Below are 20717 nucleotides of genomic sequence, written 5' to 3'. Positions count from 1 at the left end.
GCCATTTCCAGGGACAGTTAAGAATCAACAAAATTGCTGTCCGACCAGGTAAAACCAATATATTCTTTTCTCTGAAGGACATTTACTGCTATTAAAGCCTTAGAAACCAAACTGATGGGAGATTGGGTTACATTTCCACACCTGTAAAATTATAGAATGACTGCAGTACAAAAAACGACATTTGGTTTGTCCTCAACCCTGTGGCTTTGTTTCTCTTTTCAAGTGCTTATCCATTTTCCTAGTGAAATTCATGATTCATTTTGCCACCTACACACTCTCAGGCAATTGATTCCAAACCCTAACCACAGTCAGCATAAAATATTTTTCCATGTTGCCAACTGTTACTTTTCCATTTACCTGAAACTGATGTTGTCTAGCTCTCAGTTCTTGCCAATAAGAATAGTTTTTCTCTGTTTTATATAAATGCCTCTTGATTCTGAACTCTTTCATTGGATCTCCATTCAACCCTTCTCTTTTTTTTAAGAAAGGAAGAGTCACAGCTTCTCCAAACTAGCTATGTAACTGATTATCGCATATTGTAGGACCATTCTTGTAAATGCTTTCTGCATTCTACCTAAAGCTTCCCCTACTTCCTAGTATATGGTGTCTGAACTGGACACAATATTCCAGTTGATGCTGAACCAGTGTTTAATTAAGGTTCATAATAACTTCCTTCCTTCACCTTCTCTGCCTCTATTTAAAAATGAGGATTCCATATGCTTTAACTGCTTTCTTGATCTGCCTTGCCACCTTAAAACAATTTGTGCACTTAAAACCCTCAGGTCACTGTTCCTGCATCCCTTTGCAAATCATTTGCTTTACTTTGTGTTTTGTTTGTCATTGTGCCTAACAAACTGTTACAATTCTCGACATTAAAATTTCATTTACCACATTCCTGTAAAAGGGAAGGGTAAGGATGTTAGGAGTAGAAAACACTGAATAACTAGAGATATTGAGGCTCTGATCAAGAGAAGGAAGGAGGCATGTGTCAGGTACAGACAGCTAAGATCAATGAATCCCTCAAAGAGTACAAGGGCACCACTGAGGAAGGAAGTCAGGCGGGCAAAAATGGGATATGAGATGGCTTTGGCAGATGAGGTTAAGGAGAATCAAAGAAATTCTACAAGGGCAAAAGAGCAATGGGGTTGAATTGGGCCCATTAAAGATCAACAGAGCAGTCTATATGTAGAACCATAGGAGATGGGTAGAATACTAAATTAACATTTCACATCAGTATTTACTGTGGAGAAAGACATGGAAACTAGGGAACTTGGGGGATGTGCTCGAGGTCTTAAAATGCACATATATCCCCAAGACCTGATCAAGTATCCGAGGACATTGTGGGAAGCTAGGGATGAAATTACAGGGTCCCTAGCAGAGGTATTTGTATCATCTACAGCCACAGGTGAGGTGCCAGAATACTGCAGGGTGGCTAATATTGTGGCTTTAATTAGGAAAGGCTGCAAGGAAAAGCCAGGGAACGATGTGAGTCTGACATCAGTGGTAGTTAAGTTGTTGGGGGGCACAATCAATCTGGCTGGACATCGAGGCCTCTCAAGTAAAATACCCACTTATTAACCTTTTATTTTCAGACAAGAGGAAAATCATTACGGATCACTGTAAAAACCCTATAATACTAAATACAATTAAAGCTTGGAATATAATGCGGCAAAATGAGGGCAACTCACATAAAACATCCCCCTATGCAATGATAGTGGGAGCATGGGGATTTCAACCGGGGTTTACAGATGTCACTTTTAAACTCTGGAGATGCAGGGATATCTCATGTCTAGGGGACCTATTTGAAGATGGGGTCCTGATGTCTTTTGAACAGCTACGTTAGAAATTCGGATTACCTAATGGAGACCTCTATCGATACTTCCAAATTCGAGACTATATACAGAAGAAGACTACATTATTAGATAGTCTTTATAAATCAGATAGAGAATGTAGAGTACTACGACCAATGGGGTATCCTCCATTAGTACTATTTATCATTTACCACATGATGAAGTATCGGGAGATATGGACAATCTGCTTAAAACATGGCATCAGGAATTGGGACTAGAAATCTCTATAGAAACGTGGAATGAGATTTGGGAAAACGCCAAAAGAATCACCATCTGTAACAGAACACGGTGGCACAGTGGTTAGCACTGCTGCCTCGCAGCGCCAGAGACCCGGGTTCAATTCCCGCCTCAGGCGACTGACTGTGTGGAGTTTGCACATTCTCCCCGTGTCTGCGTGGGTTTCCTCCGGGAGCTCCGGTTTCCTCCCACAGTCACAAAGATGTGCAGGTCAGGTGAATTGGCCATGTTAAATTGTCCGTAGTGTTAGGTAAGGGGTAAATGTAGGGGTATGGGTGGTTTGCGCTTCGGCGGGTCGGTGTGGACTTGTTGGGCCGAAGGGCCTGTTTCCACACTGTAAAGTAATCTAATCTAATCTAATCAGGCTATCCAGCTGAAGATACTTCATAGGGCCCATATAGCATCAGATCGATTGGCAAAATTTAAGGCAGGAGCATCTCCAATGTGTCCCAAATGTAAAATAGAGGTGGGCACTCTTGTACATTGCCTATGGACCTGTTATAAGATCCATAGATACTGGACTAAAGTAGCAAGTGCCCTGACAGAAATTTTAGGAACGGAAATTAAAGTGGACCCCGTATCTCTCCTTTTGGGCTTTTCGAACTTATCCTCCCTGGACATGCATGGGAAGAAACTATTTTCTATTCTCTCTTTCTGTGCAAGGAAAAATATTTTGGTAAACTGGGTGGCTGAGGGCTCCCCTGGACTTTCAAATTGGCACAGATTAATTATGGAATGTATTCCCCTTTACTTCCTTACAAATATGGTGCACCGAAAGACCGAATTATTTTATAAAATATGGCAGCCCTTCTTGAATTATATGAATACAGATATTTCGGCTATCCTAACAAGGGCTTTTATTTAATTGAGATTGCGAACCTGGCTGGTCCGGGGTCCCTTGGGAGAGGAATCCCGCATGAATACGGGTTTTGTTACATTTGATGTTAACACATTCCAAGCATGTATCTCACTACCCAATTTCTGTGTTATCCATTTTTTTTTTCTCTTTCTCTTATTTGAATAATGTAAGAGACTTAAATATACACTCTGGTTAGTTGTAGGTTAGATTAGTAGTTAGTTGAGTTTTGTTTTTTTTCTCGGTATTTTTCTTTTGTTAAATTTTGGTTATTATTTATTTAAGATTTAATTGTATATCAATGTTTGTACTTGAGCGTTTTGTTTATTTTTGTAAACTTGTAAAAATGTTAAATTTCTAATAAAAATATCTATTAAAAAAAGTTGTTGGAGGGGATTCTAAGAGACAGAATTAACATGCATTTGGAGAAGCAAAGACTAATTAGGGATAGTCAGCGTGGGAAATTATGTCTCACAAACGTTATTGAGTTTTTTTGAGGATGTGACCAAGAAGACAGATGAAGATAGAGTGCCAGGTGTTGTTTACATGGACTTTAAGGCCTTCAACAAGGTTTTACACGGTAGATTGCTTAGTAAAGTTCATCACATGGGAACCAGAGAGAGCTAGTCAATTGGATATAAAATTGGTTCTAATAGAGGAGACACGAGGGTTATAATAGAGGGTTGTTTTTTGGACTGTAGGCCTGTAACCAGCAGTGTTCCACAGGGATCAGTGCTGGGTCCTCTTATTTGTCTTCTACATAAGCGATTTGGATGAGAATATAGGAAGCATATTGTAAGTTTGGAAATGATCCCAAAATTGATGGTATAGCAGACAGTGAAGATGGTTATCTGAATGTGTAATGGGATCTTGAACAGTTGAGCCAATCAGCTGAAGAGTGGCAGAGGGAGTTTAATTTAGATAAATGTGAGGTTGCATTTTGGTAAGACAAACTGGGGCAGGACTTACAGGGTTAATGGTAAGGCACTGCGCAGGGTTATCAAACAGAGAGACCTACGGGTTCAGGTGCATAGTTCCTTGAAAGTGGTGTCACAAGTAGACAGGGTGATGAAGAAGACATTTGGCACAGGAGTTGAGACATCATGTTGTGGCTGTACAGGACATTGGTGAGGTCACTTTTGTATGCGATGCACAGTACACCATGGAAAGGGTACAGAAAAGATTGACAAGGATGTACCAGCACTGGAGGGTTTGTATTATCATGAGAGGCTTGACAGACTGCTCCTTGGAGCATAGGAGGTTGAGAGGTGACCCTACTGAGGTTTATGAAGTCATGAAGGGCATAGACAAACTGAACAGCAAAAGTCTTTTCTCAAGGGTAGGAAAATTCAAAACTAGAGGGCATTGGTTTAAGGTGAAAGGGGAAAGATTTAAACGGGACAAGTTGGAGTGAAGGGTCCATTTCTGTGCTCTATGACCTGTCTGATCATTTCCCTGCTCTATCTACCTGACAGTTTGTGATACTTGCATGTTTTATGAGATCTGAAAACTATGAAATTCTGCCCTATAAATCCATAGTTATGTGGTTATTAAAGGTCAATAAAATAGTGGCTCTAGCACCAATCCCTGGCAGGGAGCATCACTTTTTTTTCTTAAATTCACTCCAGGGATGTAGGCGTCATTGGTAGGGCAAGCATTTATTGCTCACTCCATGTTGCCCTTGGAGAAGATAGTGAGCTGCTTCAAACTAGGTCTTTAATGGAGTTTAGAACAATGAGAAATGACCTGATTCCAACATACGACGTTCTCACAGGGCTTGACAGGGCCCCTTCTTCATTCATTCTCCAGCGGTGTTTTTCCAACCACTTGATAAAGCTATTGTTTACTTACCAATGTTTTGTATTTCTGGCACTCAACCAATTTCATTTACCTGCTGTCACTGCTTCCTTCTATTTCAAGACCTTCAGTTTTTCTGGCAACTCCATCTTTTGGACTCTATGCACATCACATCAACCACATTACCTTGTGAACTCTTTCCATTATCTCATCAAAAATGCATTCGAGCTAGAGAAATGTGATTTCCCCTTTTATAAATCCGCACTGGTTTTCCTTAATTCATTTATATTTGCCCATGTGAACTTACTTTTATCCTGAAATACTATTTCTACAGGCTTCCCATCACATGATTAAAGTGATTGGTTTCTAGTTGGCCGGCTATCCTTGCATTAAGTGTGAAATACTTGCACTTGTCCATATCTCCGAGAGCCGGTAAGGAACACTCATTTCAGAATACAGAGGAGCCTCGATTATCCAAACAACACGAGCGGGAAGTATTTTGTCAGATAATCGAGATTCCTCTGTACTCTAAAACTGACCCAACCAACACTTCCTGACACTGAAGCATGACTTTCTCCCCTTTATTTTCCGGCTTTATTGAGATGAAGACAGAGGCGCAGAAGTATAGAATATTGGCTGGCAGCTTTTCATGTGTTTGTGATAACCAGAGTTGAAAAATGTGGGGCTGGAGAAACACAGCAGGTCAGGCAGCATCCGAGGAGCAGGAGAATCGACATTTCCAGCATAAGCCCTTCTTCAGGAATGAGGAAGGTGTGCCAAGTGGGCTGAGATGAAAGGTAGGGAGGAGGGAGGAGGGAATTTCATCCCGTGTGGTTGGAGGGTTCCTAGGCAGAAAATGAGGCGCTCTTCCTCCAGACGTCGTGTGGGCAGGGTCTGGGATGGAGGAGGCCTTTGTGATAACCAGCCCAAGTATGCTTGTGGAGAAAGGGGTAAAAAAAACTCTCACTACAAAACTCCAGACATTCCCCGCCAAAGTAACACGTATATGCAGTCTGGAGGAAGTGAAATTAAATGGGTTTCTGTCTCTTTCCTGAGATTTCTCCAAACTCTTGCCGTCTGATAGATAAAAGTTCTCAATCTAAATTAGCGTTAACACCAAATCCCAATTCTGAAAATTCAAAAACTCACAAGGTGCTGCAGGAAGCGGTCGACGCTTGACTCTGCGTTTCGCCTTCAGCCTTAGCGCCTTTAGCTGCTGATATAGTGTTCGGAAACTTCCGTTTGGAACAAGTTTAAACAGACAAACCGCTGGGTCCCTAAAGAACCCGTCACCTCCGAGTTTTACTAATGATTGCTTCAAACGTCAGCTCGGTCCCGATCGAACAGCCAGCCCTGCTCCTGCTCCTGTTCCCGTGACCACGAAACAGAAAGTAACTCACAGACCACAGACTCCCAGTAAATTCACGCTCTCACCTTTTATTCCGGATCTGTCCGTGAGTTGGTGTTTGCCCACGCCCCAGCCTACTCAATTTTCACTGAACAGTCCCAGATACAAGTGGGGCTGAGCGCAGTTTTCCGTCTCCCAGAGGTACCAGCAGCAAGACCCGTCACCAACAGAAATGTCCCAGTTAGTTCCAGACCTGAGCTCTGGTTCTCCTCTGTGCAGATTCTGCAATTATTGTTTGTTTTCGTGACAAACACCAAGCGGTGCTCTCTGCACCTTCCCTGAAGTAGTGCCAAACCCAGAAAGCAGGAAACTTACTCTGTGTTCCAGTCCTGCTCTCAGTACTCATATATCTGCCCCTGCTATATCTAATGACTCGGGAAGGAGCGATTCTTCAGTGAAAGCGAAACTCAAACAGGTGACTATCCCACGCACACTCGTTGATGTTTGGCGATGTGCTTAATGCAGCAAGATTCAATATCTCCAGAGAGGAGGGAAGCCCGAAGGAAATCCGTTGTCCTCACCCGACTTGACCAATGTATCACTTTAGATCACAGCTATGTCGTTAACTCTTATGTGCTCCGGAATTACCAAGAAAACATCACATCAAATTGCTATTAAGTCCAAGAAAAGCAGAGAAGCTGAGCACCACTCAGCACCTACTTTGACTCCAGAACCGATCATGTCTAAGGCAAATCCAGAAATTTGACCCCGCAAGTCTGACTCTTTACTAACATTAGAGACCAAAACTGGGAGAGCTGTCACTTTAAACTTCCTGATGAAGGACTTATGCCTGAAACGTCGATTCTCCTGCTTCTCCCAAGCTGCCTGACTTGCTGTGCTTTTCCAGCACTACATTCTCACAACCTGCAGCCCTCCACTCCCTCAGCTCCAACCCCAACCTCATCATCAAACCCGCAGACAAGGGGAGGGGAGGGGGAGGGGGGGGGGGGGGGTGGTGGGGTGCCGTAGTAGTGGTGCACCAACACTGCTGAGGCCAGGCACCAACTCGCAGACACCTCCTCCTACTGACCCCTTGATCGCGACCTCACCCCCCATCACCAAACCATCATCTCCCAGACCATCCACAACCTCATCATCTCTGGGGATCTCCCATCCACAGCCTCAAACCTCATTGTCTGTGAACCCCACACCGCCTGATTCTACCTGTTTCCAAAGATTCACAAACCTGACTGCCCCGGTCAACCCATCGTCTCAGCCTGCGCCTGTCCCACTGAATTCATCTCTTCTTACCTTGACACTGTGCTGTTCCCCTTAGTCCAGGAATTCCCCACCCACGTTCATGACACCACCCATGTCCTTCACCTCCTCCAAGATTTTCGTTTTCCCGGTCCTCAACGCCTCATCTTCACCTTGGACCTCCGTTTCTTCCTCTCACACTGTCCCAACCAATACCCTCCCACTGACACCCTCATCCGCCTGGCTGAACTGATCCTCACTCTCAACAATTTCTCCTTCCAATCCTCCCAATTGCTCCAAACCAAAGGGGTAGCCATGGGCACCTGCATGGAACCCAGCTATGCCTGTTTGTTGGATGTGTGGAACAGTCCACTTCCGAAGTTACACCGGCACCAACCCCCACCTGTTCCTCCACTACATCGATGACTGAACAGGTTGAACCTTTCATTAACTTTACCAACAACTTCCACCCCAACCTCAAATTCATTTGGACAATCTCGGAAACCTCCGTCCCCTTCCCGGACCTCTCCAACACCATCTTTGGTGACCTACTACCCACAGACATATACTACAAGCCCACCAACTCCCACCGCTACCTAGACCAGACCTCATCCCATCCTACCTCCTGTAAAATTGCCATCCCTTAATCCCAATTCCTCCGCCTCCGCCGCATCTGTTCCCAGGGTGACCAATTCCACCTCAGAAAGTCCCAGGGGGCCTCCTTCCTCCACGATCGCAACTTCCCTTCCCACATAGTTGATGATGCCCTCCCGTATATCTCCTCCACTTCATGCACCACTGCTCCTGAACCCCACCCCTCCCAATGCAACAAGGACAGAACCTCCCTGGTCCCCACCTTCCTCCCCACCAACCTCCGCATATAACATATAATCCTCTGCCACTTCCGCCACCTCCAAGCGGACCCCACCACCAGAGATATATTTCCCTCCCCACCCCTATCAGCATTTCAAAAAGACCATTCCCTCCGCGAATCCCTCATCAGTTCCACACACCCCACCACCCCATGCCACCACTCTCGGCACCTTTCCCTGCCACTGCAGGAAGTGCAAAGCCTGCACCAAAACCACTCCCCTCACCTCTGTCCAAGGCCCCAAAGGATCCTTCCACATCCATCAGAAATCTACCAATGTCAACTACTGCATCTGTTGCACCCGGTGTGGTCTCCTCTACATCTGGGAGACAGGACACCTTCTTGCATATCATTTCAGAGAACATCACTAGGACAGCCGCACCCACCAATCCCACCGCCCCATGGCTGAACAGTTCAACTCCCCCTCCCACTCAGTCAAGGACATGCAGGTCCTGGGCCTCCTCCACTGCCAAACTGTTACCACCTGATGCCTGGAGGAGGAACGCCTCATATTCTGCCTTGGGACCCTGCAACTACACAGGATAAATGTGGATTATAACAGCTTCTTCATTTGCACTCCTCCCCCCACTTATCCAGGTCCCAGCCTCCAACTCAGCACTGCCCTCCAGACCCATCCATCACTCTGCTCCCCTGACCTATCACTTTCTCCCTCACCTTCATCCACCTATCACTTTCCAAGCTACCTTCCCCCCCAGCCCCAGTCCCCTCCCATTTATCTCTCAGCCCCGAACCACAAGCATCATTCCTGATGAAGTGCTTGTGCCCGAAAAGTCGATTCTTCTGCTCTTCGGATGCTGCCTGACCTGCTGTGCTTTTCCAGCATCACACTCTCCACTTTAAACAACAGCCTGACATAATCACACTCAGAATCATACCTCACAGACAACCACATCACCATCCCTGAATACAGAGGTGGAAACAAAGTGAGACAGAGTCTAGATGGAATTGCTTTGGGAACTCCAGAACATAACCTCTGTCACAGCATTCTCTCTTAATTTTATTTTAGGCTGAATGTGTCTCTGAGGCCTGTGCATTTCTAGAACTGGAAGTCAATGCTGTGATTAATGTGTCCACACAAAACATCAGAGCCATTGCACAGCTGAGCGGAAACATTGTTCTGGACCCTATGAAATCTCATGGCATCAGGTTAAACATGAACATTTGTCACCATATGTGCAGAGAATAGCACTGCACATGCATTGAGAATCCCAAAGCATACGGGGAAAATTAGTACTGCATATGTGAGGATATTTGGCTCTGCACGTGTGCAGAATGAGCATTGCACATGTGAGGAGAATGAGCACTGCTTATACATGGATATTTGGCACTGCACATGCAGAGAATTGGCATTGTGTATATATAGATTTTACATTTACTGGGAATTGGTACTGCACATATACAGACATTACAGCTGCAGAGAAATGGTACTGCACATGTGTGGATATTCAGCGTTGTACATGTGCAGATATTCAATATTGCACAAGCACAGAGAGCCAGCTCCATACATGTTAGTATTCTGCATGTGTGGAGAATCAGCACTGCCCATGTGCAGAGAATCAGAACCTGCACATGCAAAGGACCAAACATTTTTCATGAAAACAAACTGCATGTGCAGTAAAGATACATTCAGTCGAAATGGCTCTAGAACCTGCCTGACTGCCTGAACACACTTTCATGCTAGCTTAGATTTTAAAGTGAATATTTTTGGATTTTTTTTAGTAATGCCATTGATCCAAGTCTTTGATTCTAAGAAGAAATCAGTATGTTTCTTGTCAAAAGAGGTCTCATTCAGTTGCTGAGCTATCTGAACCCAAAAGGGAATAAAGCAAAAAATTGATCAGAGACAGAACAATGAGAGATATCTGGCCTTTGGCGTTTTTATGGACAGGAGATAGTACTTGCCCCTTACGTGAATGTTTCATCTGCAGAGTGAAATTGGCAAACATTGCAATGGTACCAACTAAATTAACATGCCATTTACAGACTAAATATCAAACTCTTATGAACATATACATTTAGTACTTCAAGAACTTGGGAGAAGAAAATATCAAGTAGACCTAAAATCTGATGAAGTGTGTGCAGGTGTCAGATAAAGATCAAAAGCCTAGTTATTTGGTGACTGATTTTGTAGTAAAGGCCGAAACCTTAATCATGCCTGTATACAAAAAAAAATATAGCTTTTATGTCAGGAAGCGCTGCTGTAAAAGAGATCAACAAAATGTGATGATCCATTGATTATAAATTGACGACCGGTCAGCTGACAGCAAGAAGGTGCTGAAAGAGAAATGCGCTACAAGTGGGAAGACTGACCAGTCCACCGATATAAATGGTGACTAATGTTAAGGATACGACTGGTGAAGAAATATTTTATGTAACAGATACCTACTCGAGGGAAAGCAAACTTATATTGGCCTTTTGTTGAAATATTTGCACCGACAGAGCTGCCTCCGTGATGGGGAAACTCAAAGGATTTGTCAGTAAGATGAAAGATCAAAATCCTGGCATTCCAATCATCCACCACATCCCTCACCGTGAAGCTCTTGTAGCCAAAACAATGTCACCAAAGTTAGCTGCGGTATTTGAGAAAGCTGTAAGAATTGTGAATTACATAATATCATAGCCATTGCAATCGCATTTGTTCGCTGTTTGTGTGCAAGGTTTACTGTTACAAAACACGTGTCACGGTTATTGTTAGAGAGGGGTCTCTCCCGTGTTCATCGAGCTCCGGAGAGAACTGATGGAGTTTTCAGCATTGCATGAACTGTCTTGTAAAGATGATTACTGTTGGGACAAGTTCGCAAATCCCACAGATACTTTCAGCCTCTGAATATGCCTAAGAATAAAACGTAGACCATCACAGAAGCATTGCCTCATATTCAAACATCTCAATGCACTGCAGGAGAAGATCAAATTCTGTTACCTTTCAAAAAACGTCCCCAGTGTACAAACGTCCGTCTTAAGAAAGCTTGTACTTACGACCACGATCCTATCCACGAGTTTAATTTTAAAGATTCGACATTTTGAAATACTTTCCCCTACTTACAAACAGCTACTTTATATTGTGTTGCATTGTGTTCCGACGTGCATAAAAATCGACTTGCGAACCAAGTCCGGAACAGAACTGTTCGCAAACTTGGGATTGTGAAATTCACTGTCTTCTGATTCATCACAAAAACTGAGATTAAAAGAAAAAGTGGAATATTCAGAACTATGGATGGACTGTACAATGACGCTGAAATTTGGAGAGGTGTCTGTGTGTGTGTGTTTTTTGCTTAACTAACTAAATATTCGACGATTTCTGACCATGCTATTGCTGTACTCTTGCAACAATATACCTCTGCGAACTAGCACTTTCTACACATTTAAACAAAGAGTGCTTGTCCGTGGAGCAGGATTTGTGGGTGGCCTTCTCATCAAATCCCCTCCTGATCAAAAGACTGATCATACGGGCAGGTGCAGATTTCCCACCCAACCTAGGACATTGGAATTTAGTTTGCATTTTGCTCTGACCCATCATGCATGAATAGTCAGAAATAGTTGAGGAGCAGATTTTGAAAACGTGTCAGACGCTTGCAGTGGAAGATGATATATTTTTGCTGGTGAATTTGAAACATTAATGCATTTGACCTTTCTTTACCTCTATGTTACAACGACTGTCGTAAAACTGTAACATGGTCAATGCAAATAAATGTGACATTTATGAGCAATCCATTCAGCTGAAAAGAAGTGGGTGCAATGTGGAATTGTTTGTCTTATTGAAGTGTGCCTGGATACTGGAAAGTTTGAGAAACATTGCGCTAGACTGATACCGGGTATGAAGGCCATTCAGCATTGAGCCAACTCCAGCATTCAACAAAGTCATAGCTAATCTAATAACCTTCATTTCCACTTTCTGCCTTTTGTCCGCCTCCATTTATTCTCTTATTGATGAACAGTCTGTCTATCTCAGCCTTGAGTATACATAACAACTTAGTTTCCACAAATTCACCTTCTGACAGAACAAAAATAAACCTCACTGAATTGTGGCCCCAGCACTTTGGCACTCTACTGATCACAGGTTGCATTCTGAAAATTTGCTATTCAGTCTAACTCTTTGCCTCCTATTAGCCAATCCTCTATCTATGCTAATATACAAACCCCAACACCGTGGGCTCTTATCAAGTAGTCTTATGTACAATGCCTTATTGAACATCTTTTGGAAATTCAGATATGTTACAGCCACTGGTTCCCTTTCATCTATCCTGTTTACTCCTTCTTCAAAGAACGATGGACCTGAGGCTGTTTTCGTTGGAGAGAAGAAGGTTGAGAGGTGACTTAATAGAGACATATAAGATAATCAGAGGGTTAGATAGGGTGGACAAGAATAGCCTTTTTCCAAGTATGGGGACGGCAAACACGAGGGAACACAACTTTAAAGTGAGGGGAGATAGGTATAAGACAGATGTCAGAGATAGTTTCTTCACTCAGAGAGTAGTAAGGGTATGGAATGCTTCGCCTGCAATGGTAGTAGACTTGCCAACTTTAAGTACATTTCAGTCGTCATTAGACAAGCATATGGACGTATGTGGAATAGTGTAGGTTAGATGGGCTTCAGATTGGTATGACAGGTCAGTGCAACATCGAGGGCCGAAGAGCCTGTACTGTGCTGTAATGTTCTATGTTCTATGTAATAAATTTGTCAACTGTGATTTCCCCATCATGATGCCATGCTGACTCTGCTAAATTTTATTATGCATTTCTAAATGCTCTGCTATTACATCCTTTATAATAGACTCTAATGTCTTCCCCATGACAGATGTTAAACTAACTGGCCTATAATACCTGTTGTTTTGTCCCACTCTTTTTGAATGTTTTGTTGGTATTTTCCAATCCTCTGGGAGTTTTCCAGAATCTAAGAATTCTTGAAAGATTATGACCAATGCATCCAATATTTCTGTAGCTACTTCCACAGAATTCTACCATCTGCAGAAGATTTTGGATTCAACCCTAAGTTTTAACCCCAAGGCCCAGTACATCCCTCAATCAACCATTACCATTAAACCTGAGGATAAACACACATCAGTGCAAAAGACAAGGCTGAAATATTTGCAATCAATGATCAGCCAAAACTGCTCAATGTTCTTTTTCATCATAGATGGGAATCAATTTTTATTTGATATCATAGATGCCAATCTTTAGCCAAATCACTCTGTGTCATATTAAGAATTAACTATGAAGTTACAAATATTGGAAATATAAAAAGAGGTATTTGGATGGGGTACCGTGACACCCTAATATTATTAAGCTGGAGAGAGTTCAGAAGAGATTTACCAGGATGATGCCAGGTATGGAAGGTTTGAGTTGTAAAGAAAGGCTGGATAGGCTGGGACATTTTCACTGGTGCATAGGGGTTTGAAAGGCTGAAGATCTGGACCCCCAGGGTGGGGGGTGGGGGAGGGTTTCTTGGTTCTGTGATCGGTCAATTAGCAGTCACAATCAGTTTGGTTCTTTAAGACTTCACTCTTTATTTCTTCATATGGCCAGGTACAAAGCAACCGGGAACACAAAAGTGTTCCATATTCCTCGGAGGAGCTGCACACATCTTGGGGTCTATGTTCATAGGTCTTTGAAAGTTGCCACTCAGGTGGATAGAGCTTGTAAGAAGGCCTATGGTGTATTAGCGTTCATTAGCAGAGGGATTGAATTCAAGAGTCGTGAAGTGATGTTGCAACTGTACAGGACTTTGATTAGGCAACATTTGGAGTACTGTGTGCAGTTCTGGTCGCTTCACTTTAGGAAAGATGTGGAAGCTTTGGAGAGGGTGCAGAGAAGATTTACCAGGATGTTGCCTGGAATGGAGAATAGGTCGTATGAGGATAGGTTGAGAGTGCTAGGCCTTTTCTCATTGGAACGGCGAAGGATGAGGGGTGACTTGATAGAGGTTTATAAAATGATCAGAGGAATAGATAGAGTAGACAGTCAGAAACTTTTTCCCCGGGTACAACAGAGTGTTACAAGGGGACATAAATTTAAGGTGAAGGGTGGAAGGTATAGGGGAGATGTCAGGGGTGGGTTCTTTACCAAGAGAGTGGTGGGGGCATGGAATGATATTGTTAGATATTATTACTGGAGCGAATCATAGATTTACATTTAAATAGTTCCCATTTCTGTCTTTGTTCACTCCTTTCCTCAGCAATATTTTGTGTTTGATTTTGTCTACTTTCTGTGGTTTTATTTACCCTAATGAAGAAGAGCATATCTTCTCAACATCACAACTATTGATCTCACCCTGCTTGGCTGTTGTATGGAACCCCCTACGTGTTAACCCCTTAAAGCCAAATACATAACAATATTGTCAAATTTGATGGAATTTTAATGCATTTACTTTAGGGGAAATTTGGCATGTTAATATGCTGCAGTTTTTCTTATCTGCGATGTTTTGTGTTATGTTGCTGAAAATATTACTGATGAAATACTTAGCAGTTGTAGTAAAATCATGCGTATACTTAGGATGAAGAAGATTATGAGTACCACATATGCTTGGTCCAGTTCTTGTTGGATTCATTTGGATATCAAAGTTGAAACTTTATTGCTGGAACAGCACAGCAGGTCAGGCAGCATCCAGGGAACAGGAGATTCGACGTTTCGGGCACAGGCCCTTCTTCAGGAATGAGCAGAGAGTGTTCAGCAGGAGAAGATAAAAGGTAGGGAGGAGGGACTTGGAGGAGGGGAGTTGGAAGTGGAGGAGATGCGGTGGAGGGCACCGTCGACCACGTCGCCTTCCTGACCTGCAGTCTTCTTGTTGACCTCTCCGCCTCCATCCTACTCCGACCTATCACCCTCACCTTGATCTCTTTCCACCTATCACATTTCCAACGCCCCTCCTCCAAGTCCCTCCTCCCTACCTTTTATCTTCTCCTGCTGAACACTCTCTGCTCATTCCTGAAGAAGGGCCTGTGCCCGAAACGTCGAATCTCCTGTTCCCTGGATGCTGCCTGACCTGCTGTGCTGTTCCAGCAATAAAGTTTCAACTTTGATCTCCAGCATCTGCAGACCTCACTTTCTCCTAGAAGTCATTTTGTCATGTTATTTGCATCGAGAAGCCATCTTGTTGCCACCTAGGTTATTAAGAGCATCTGTTAAGTGGTTGCCCTTGACAACAACTTGTCACTTCAGCCTGTATTCAGGTTTCAGATCCTCAAGGCAACCTTATAGAAGTTCATAAAATAATGAGTATAGATAGATTAATGGTAGGGGGAATGGGGTATTTCAAAGATTAGGGGATACATTTTTGAGGTGAAAGGAGAAAGATTTAAAAAAGACATGGGGAGCAAATTTGGTGGTTCGCGTGTGGAATGAACTTCCTGAGGAAGTGGCGGATGCGGACTGGTCAATTTTACAGGCATTTAAATGGTCATTGGATAGGCATATGGACGAGAGTGGAATCATGTACGTTAGATGGGCTTCAGATTGGTTTCACAGGCAGCGCAACATTGAGGGCCAAAGGGCCTGTACTGCACTGTAATGTTCTATGTTCTATGTGGATACAATTACACTGTTTAAACGACTTTTGAATAAGTACATGAATAGGAGAGGTTTGAAGGGATATGGGCCAGGAGCAGGCAGGTTGGACTTGTTTAGTTTGGGATTATGTTCAGCTTGGACTGGTTAATGAAAGCATCTGTTTCCATACTGTACATCTCTATGACTCTATAACCAACACCAGACACAGCAAAAACTCTAGGCCTCGACAACAACCTGGCTGTGATACAGAATTATCACACATGTATTCAAGCTGTTGTAGTACAGATACAAACACTGACATCAACCCAACAAGGTTCAAATTTCCCAGGTATGTTCTTTGCAAATATCACCCCATCAGTCTACTCTCAGTCATCAGCAAAGTGATAGAAGGTGTCATTGACAGTGCTCTCCAGTTGGACTTACTCAGCAATAATCTGTTCACCAAAGCTCAGTTTGGAACATTCATTCCATCAGGAACATTCAGCTCCAATCCTTAAAACAGCCCAAGTATGGAGAAGGAGCTGAATAATAAAGGTGAGGTGAAAGTGGCTGCCCTTCAATATCAAGTCAGCTTTTTGACTCAGTATGGCATCAAAGAGCCCAGGCAAAATGAGAATTGTGGAAACTCTCCACTGTTTGGAGTCATAATGAGCAGAAGGAAGATGGTTGTGGATGATGGAGGAGTTCTACAGGGTCGTGTCCAAGACTAAAATATCTTCAGTTACAACACTCCTTGAAAAGATGATGATAACTCACCTTCTTGCAGCACCACAGTTCGTCTGGCGCAGGTAGATCCACAGTGTTGACTATCAGGTTCTTCATCCAGCAACAGTAGGAATGGCATTACAGTTTCAAGTCAGGATTAGGCTGTGGCTTAGAAAATAACATGCTAACAGTGGTAACAATAGTGCCATGCTTGGCAATTGCCATCTCGAATAACAGAGAATCAAACAAATTCCCCTGGACCTTCAACAGCATTTATCATTGTTGAACTCTCAATCATTAACAGCCTTTGAGGACTATTGGCTGGAAAATTAAGACTTAATTCCTCTGGTCCCAGTTGGGATAATGGGCATCAATACTCTGTCATTAGACCTGATGTATTGTCATCTCTTGGTCTAGCCCAGGTGGTGTCTGAGCCTTGAAGGTCCCCATTAAATGTACTTTGCCAGGTCTTCTTCTCCCATCTGATGATGTCCATTCTACTGCCATTCCAAATGGATGAGGATGAGAAAGATAATCTAATCAACCATATAAAAACTATGGCTACAGGAGTACGGCAGAAGTTGGGAATTCTGTAACGAGTATTTCATCCCTTTATTCCTTACAGCCTGCCCCCCATCTACAAAACACAAACCAGGAGTGTGATAGAAAACTCTGCATTTGCCTGGCTGAGTAAAGCTCCAACAATACCCAAGAAGCTCAATACCATCCAGGACAAAACAGCCCCTTTACTGACATCCTATTCACCACCTTTAACATTCAGTACCTCTAGCAGGACCAGAGTACAATGGCTGCAATGTAACTACAGAATGTGCTGCAACAAGTTTGCAAAGCTGCCTTCAACAGCATCTTCTGAACCAGGCATTTCTATCCTGGGGGCAGCAGATGCATCTACAGGTGCTCCCTCCAGATTTCACAGTCACATGAGGAGTGCTACAGCAGCTCCCAACACTCACACCATCCCTGCTCAATATCAATTGACCTTAGTTACAGGCAGCAAGCTACTGGTAAAAGAAGGAACTTATGTTTGAAATCAGGTAGCAAACAGAGGGATTGGAGGGGGCGGGTTTGCTGATTCGAGCACAGTTCTGTCGGAGGTACAATATAGCATTGACGAGAGGGGAGAAATGGCATGAGTCAGGGTACTGTCAACTCATAGGTCCCTTCCCAGTTCGTCCGAGGGCGCAGAAAACTCAACCTGGTTGGGAACCACAACAGGGCAGACGGGAAACGGAAATGAGGGTTTCTCAGCAACTGTTGCTCGGGAGATTAGATCAAGCAAACGAAACGAAGCAGAAAAGGGAGAGAGAGGAGCTGAGCACGGAGCGGGGAATCGACTCAGAGCTGCGAAGATAGGGAGAGGGGTGAATTTGGAAAGAGATTTCAGTTCAGTGGCAGAAAGATATTATGTCGAGCCAAAGAGAGAAATAAGCTCCGAAACATTCGGTTGCAAAGACTGGAAGCTCAGCAGGTTCTGGGATAAAGAGAATAGGGTAGACACAACAGAAAGGACGGTCCAGGGTTCACCATGTTCGGACCTTCGCGAGTCCCCGTACAGGAACAGATCTGGGATTTGCAGAAAAAAATCCAATTGTTGGGTAAGTTTGGTTGGATGTATCGAAGCAATAGAATGGAGGAGAATGAGCACACCAGTCTGACACTTCATGTCCCTAATGATATTATTTCTGGAGACTCGAACTGTTCAGATATTTTCATTCGGGACGTGTAGGAGAAACTCTTCATTTGATTCCTACGATTTGCGAGAATTAAAAGCGAGATAATAGGGTAAATGGAGAATGGGAAAGGAAGGAAATAAAAACGGAGAGATGAAAGAGCAATGAATGTGAGATAAACGAAGCTGAAGAGGTACAAATTAGTGCGGACAAGGATGCAATAGTCTGAGCTGTACTCATCCTGTCAGTTAGAGGATAGAAGAGATAGTGATGATCCCTTTAGTGATAGTTGCCAAGGATGACCTATTACATCAGTGAGTTGCTATTAAACAGGAACCTAAAATTAGAGTCAAAGAGATGTACAGCATGGAAACAGACCCTTCGGTCTAACCCGTCCATGCCGACCGGATATCCCAACCCGATATAGTCCCACCTGCTAGCACCCGGCCCATATCCCTCCAAATCCTTCCTATTCATATACCCATCCAAATGTCTCTTAAATGTTGCAATTGTACCAGCATCCACCACTTCCTCGGGCAGCTCATTCCATACAGGTACCACCCTCTGCGTGAAAAAGTTGCCCCTTAGGTCTCTTTTATATCTTTCCCCTCCCACCCTAAACCTATGCCCTCTAGTTCTGGACTCCCTGACCCCAGGGAAAATACTTTATCCATTTATCCTATCCATGCCTCTCATAATTTTGTAAACCTCTATAAGGTAACCCTTCAGCCTCCGATGCTTCAGGGAAAACAGCCCCAGCCTGTTCAGCCTTTCCCTACAGCTCAAATCCTCTAATCCTGGTAACATCCTTGTAAATCTTTTCTGAACCCCTTCAATTTTCACAACATATTTCCGATAGGAAGGAGACCAGAATTACACGCAATATTCCAACTGTGGCCTAACCAATGTCCTGTACAGCCCCAACATAGCCTCCTAACTCCCGTACTCAATACTCTGACCAATAAAGGAAAGCATACCAAACACCTTCTTCACTATCCTATCTACCTGCGACTACACTTTCAAGGAGCTATGAACCTGCACTCCAAGGCCTCTTTGTTCAGCAACACTCCCTAGGACCTTACCATTAAGTGTATAAGTCCTGCTAAGATTCGCTTTCCCAAAATGCAGCACCTCGCATTTATCTGAATTAAACTCCATCTGCCTCTTCTCAGCCCATTGGCCCATCTGATCACGATCCTGTTGTAATCTGAGGTAACTCTCTTCGCTGTCCACTACACCTCCAATTTTGGTGTCATCTGCAAACTTACTAACTATATCTCTTATGCTCGCATCCAAATCATCTATATAAATGACAAAAAGTAGAGGACCCAGCACCGATCCTTGTGGCACTCCACTGGTCATAGGCCTCCAGTCTGAAAAAACAACCCTCCATCACCACCCTCTGTTTTCTACCTTTGAGCTAGTTCTGTATCCGAATGGCTAGTTCTCCCTGTATTCCGTGAGATCTAACCTTGCTAACCAGTCTCCCATGGGGAACTTTGTCGAATGCCTTGCTTGAAGTCCATATAGATCACGTCTACTGCTCTGCCCTCATCAATCCTCTTTGTAACTTCTTTAAAAAAACTCAATCAAGTTTGTGAGATATGATTTCCCATGCACAAAGCCATGTTGACTATCCCTAATCAGCTTTTCCAAATATATGTACATCCTGGCCCTCAGGAAGACCTCCAACAGCTTGCCCACCACTGACGTCAGGCTCACTGGCCTATAGTTCCCTTGTTTGTCCATACTTCCCTTCTTAAACAGTGGCATCACATTAGCCAACCTCCAGTCTTCCGGTACCTCACCTGTGACTATCGATGATACAAATATCTCAGCAAGAGGCACAGCAATCACTTCTCTATCTTCCCACAGAGATCTAGGGTACATCTGATCAGGTCCTGATGATTTATCCACTTTTATGTGTTTCAAGACATCCAGCACTTCCTCCTCTGTAATATGGAACCCCTCTGTAATTCTTTATAAATTTTCTGTGGCAAAAAATAAGCCCAAGTTCTTTCCAATTTCCTGATTTGCTTTGATTCTCCATTTTGATTTGATTTATTGTCACATGTACCTGAGTAAAGTGAAAAGCTTTGTTTGCAAGCAGTACAGGCAGATCATAGTAAGCAAGGACATACAGATCATAGGGTGAAAAAAACTTGGACAGAGTGAGGCATACAGGATATACTGCACAGTATGTGCGCTAAGCAATATCAACATTAACAAGATCAGCGATATTTGAAGTTAGAGTCCATTCATCAGTCTAATAACGACAAGGAAGAAGCTGTTCTTGAGTCTGCTTGTGCAAGTGTTCAAGCTTCTGTATCTTCTGCCTGTTGGAAGAGATTGTGGGAGAGCATTATTGGGGTGGAATGGGTCTTTGATGATGTGGGCAGCCTTTCTGCAGCAATGAGACATGTAAATGGAGTCTCTGGATGGGAGATTGGCTTCCATGATGGTCTTAGTTATGCTCACAACCTTCTGTAGTTTCTTACAGTCCTCGGCAGAGCAGTTGCCGTACCAGGCGTCTATGCACCCAGACTGTATGCTTTCTATGACAAAAACAAATTCAAATTCA

The 20717-nt window shown here is 43.5% G+C and overlaps 2 protein-coding genes across 5 annotated transcripts in view; one reads left to right on the top strand and one right to left on the bottom strand.

Annotated features, from left to right (window-relative positions):
- The window catches only part of acp5a (acid phosphatase 5a, tartrate resistant), a 58619-nt gene that overhangs the window by 14104 nt on the left and 23798 nt on the right, over positions 1–20717 (bottom strand). Inside the window, exon 1 of one of the 4 annotated variants that reach the window (XM_043675495.1) lies at positions 6464–6480. The exons of 1 other annotated variant lie outside the window; for it this stretch is intronic. The gene's annotated coding sequence lies outside the window, so the exon portion shown is untranslated. 2 more of the 4 variants (XM_043675493.1, XM_043675492.1) reach the window with 2 other exon arrangements.
- Positions 17537–20717, top strand: part of odad3 (outer dynein arm docking complex subunit 3) — a 37477-nt gene continuing 34296 nt past the window's right edge. Inside the window, exon 1 of the mRNA XM_043675491.1 lies at positions 17537–18061. Coding sequence (XP_043531426.1) covers positions 17992–18061 — 70 coding nt within the window. The 5' untranslated portion in view covers positions 17537–17991. The remainder of the gene's footprint in view (positions 18062–20717) is intronic.

This window comes from Chiloscyllium plagiosum, chromosome 34, assembly GCF_004010195.1.
Source record: "Chiloscyllium plagiosum isolate BGI_BamShark_2017 chromosome 34, ASM401019v2, whole genome shotgun sequence".
Lineage (NCBI taxonomy): Eukaryota > Metazoa > Chordata > Chondrichthyes > Orectolobiformes > Hemiscylliidae > Chiloscyllium > Chiloscyllium plagiosum.
The sequence above is the reverse complement of the archived record's forward strand: the minus strand, read 5'-3'. Positions and strand labels throughout refer to the sequence as shown.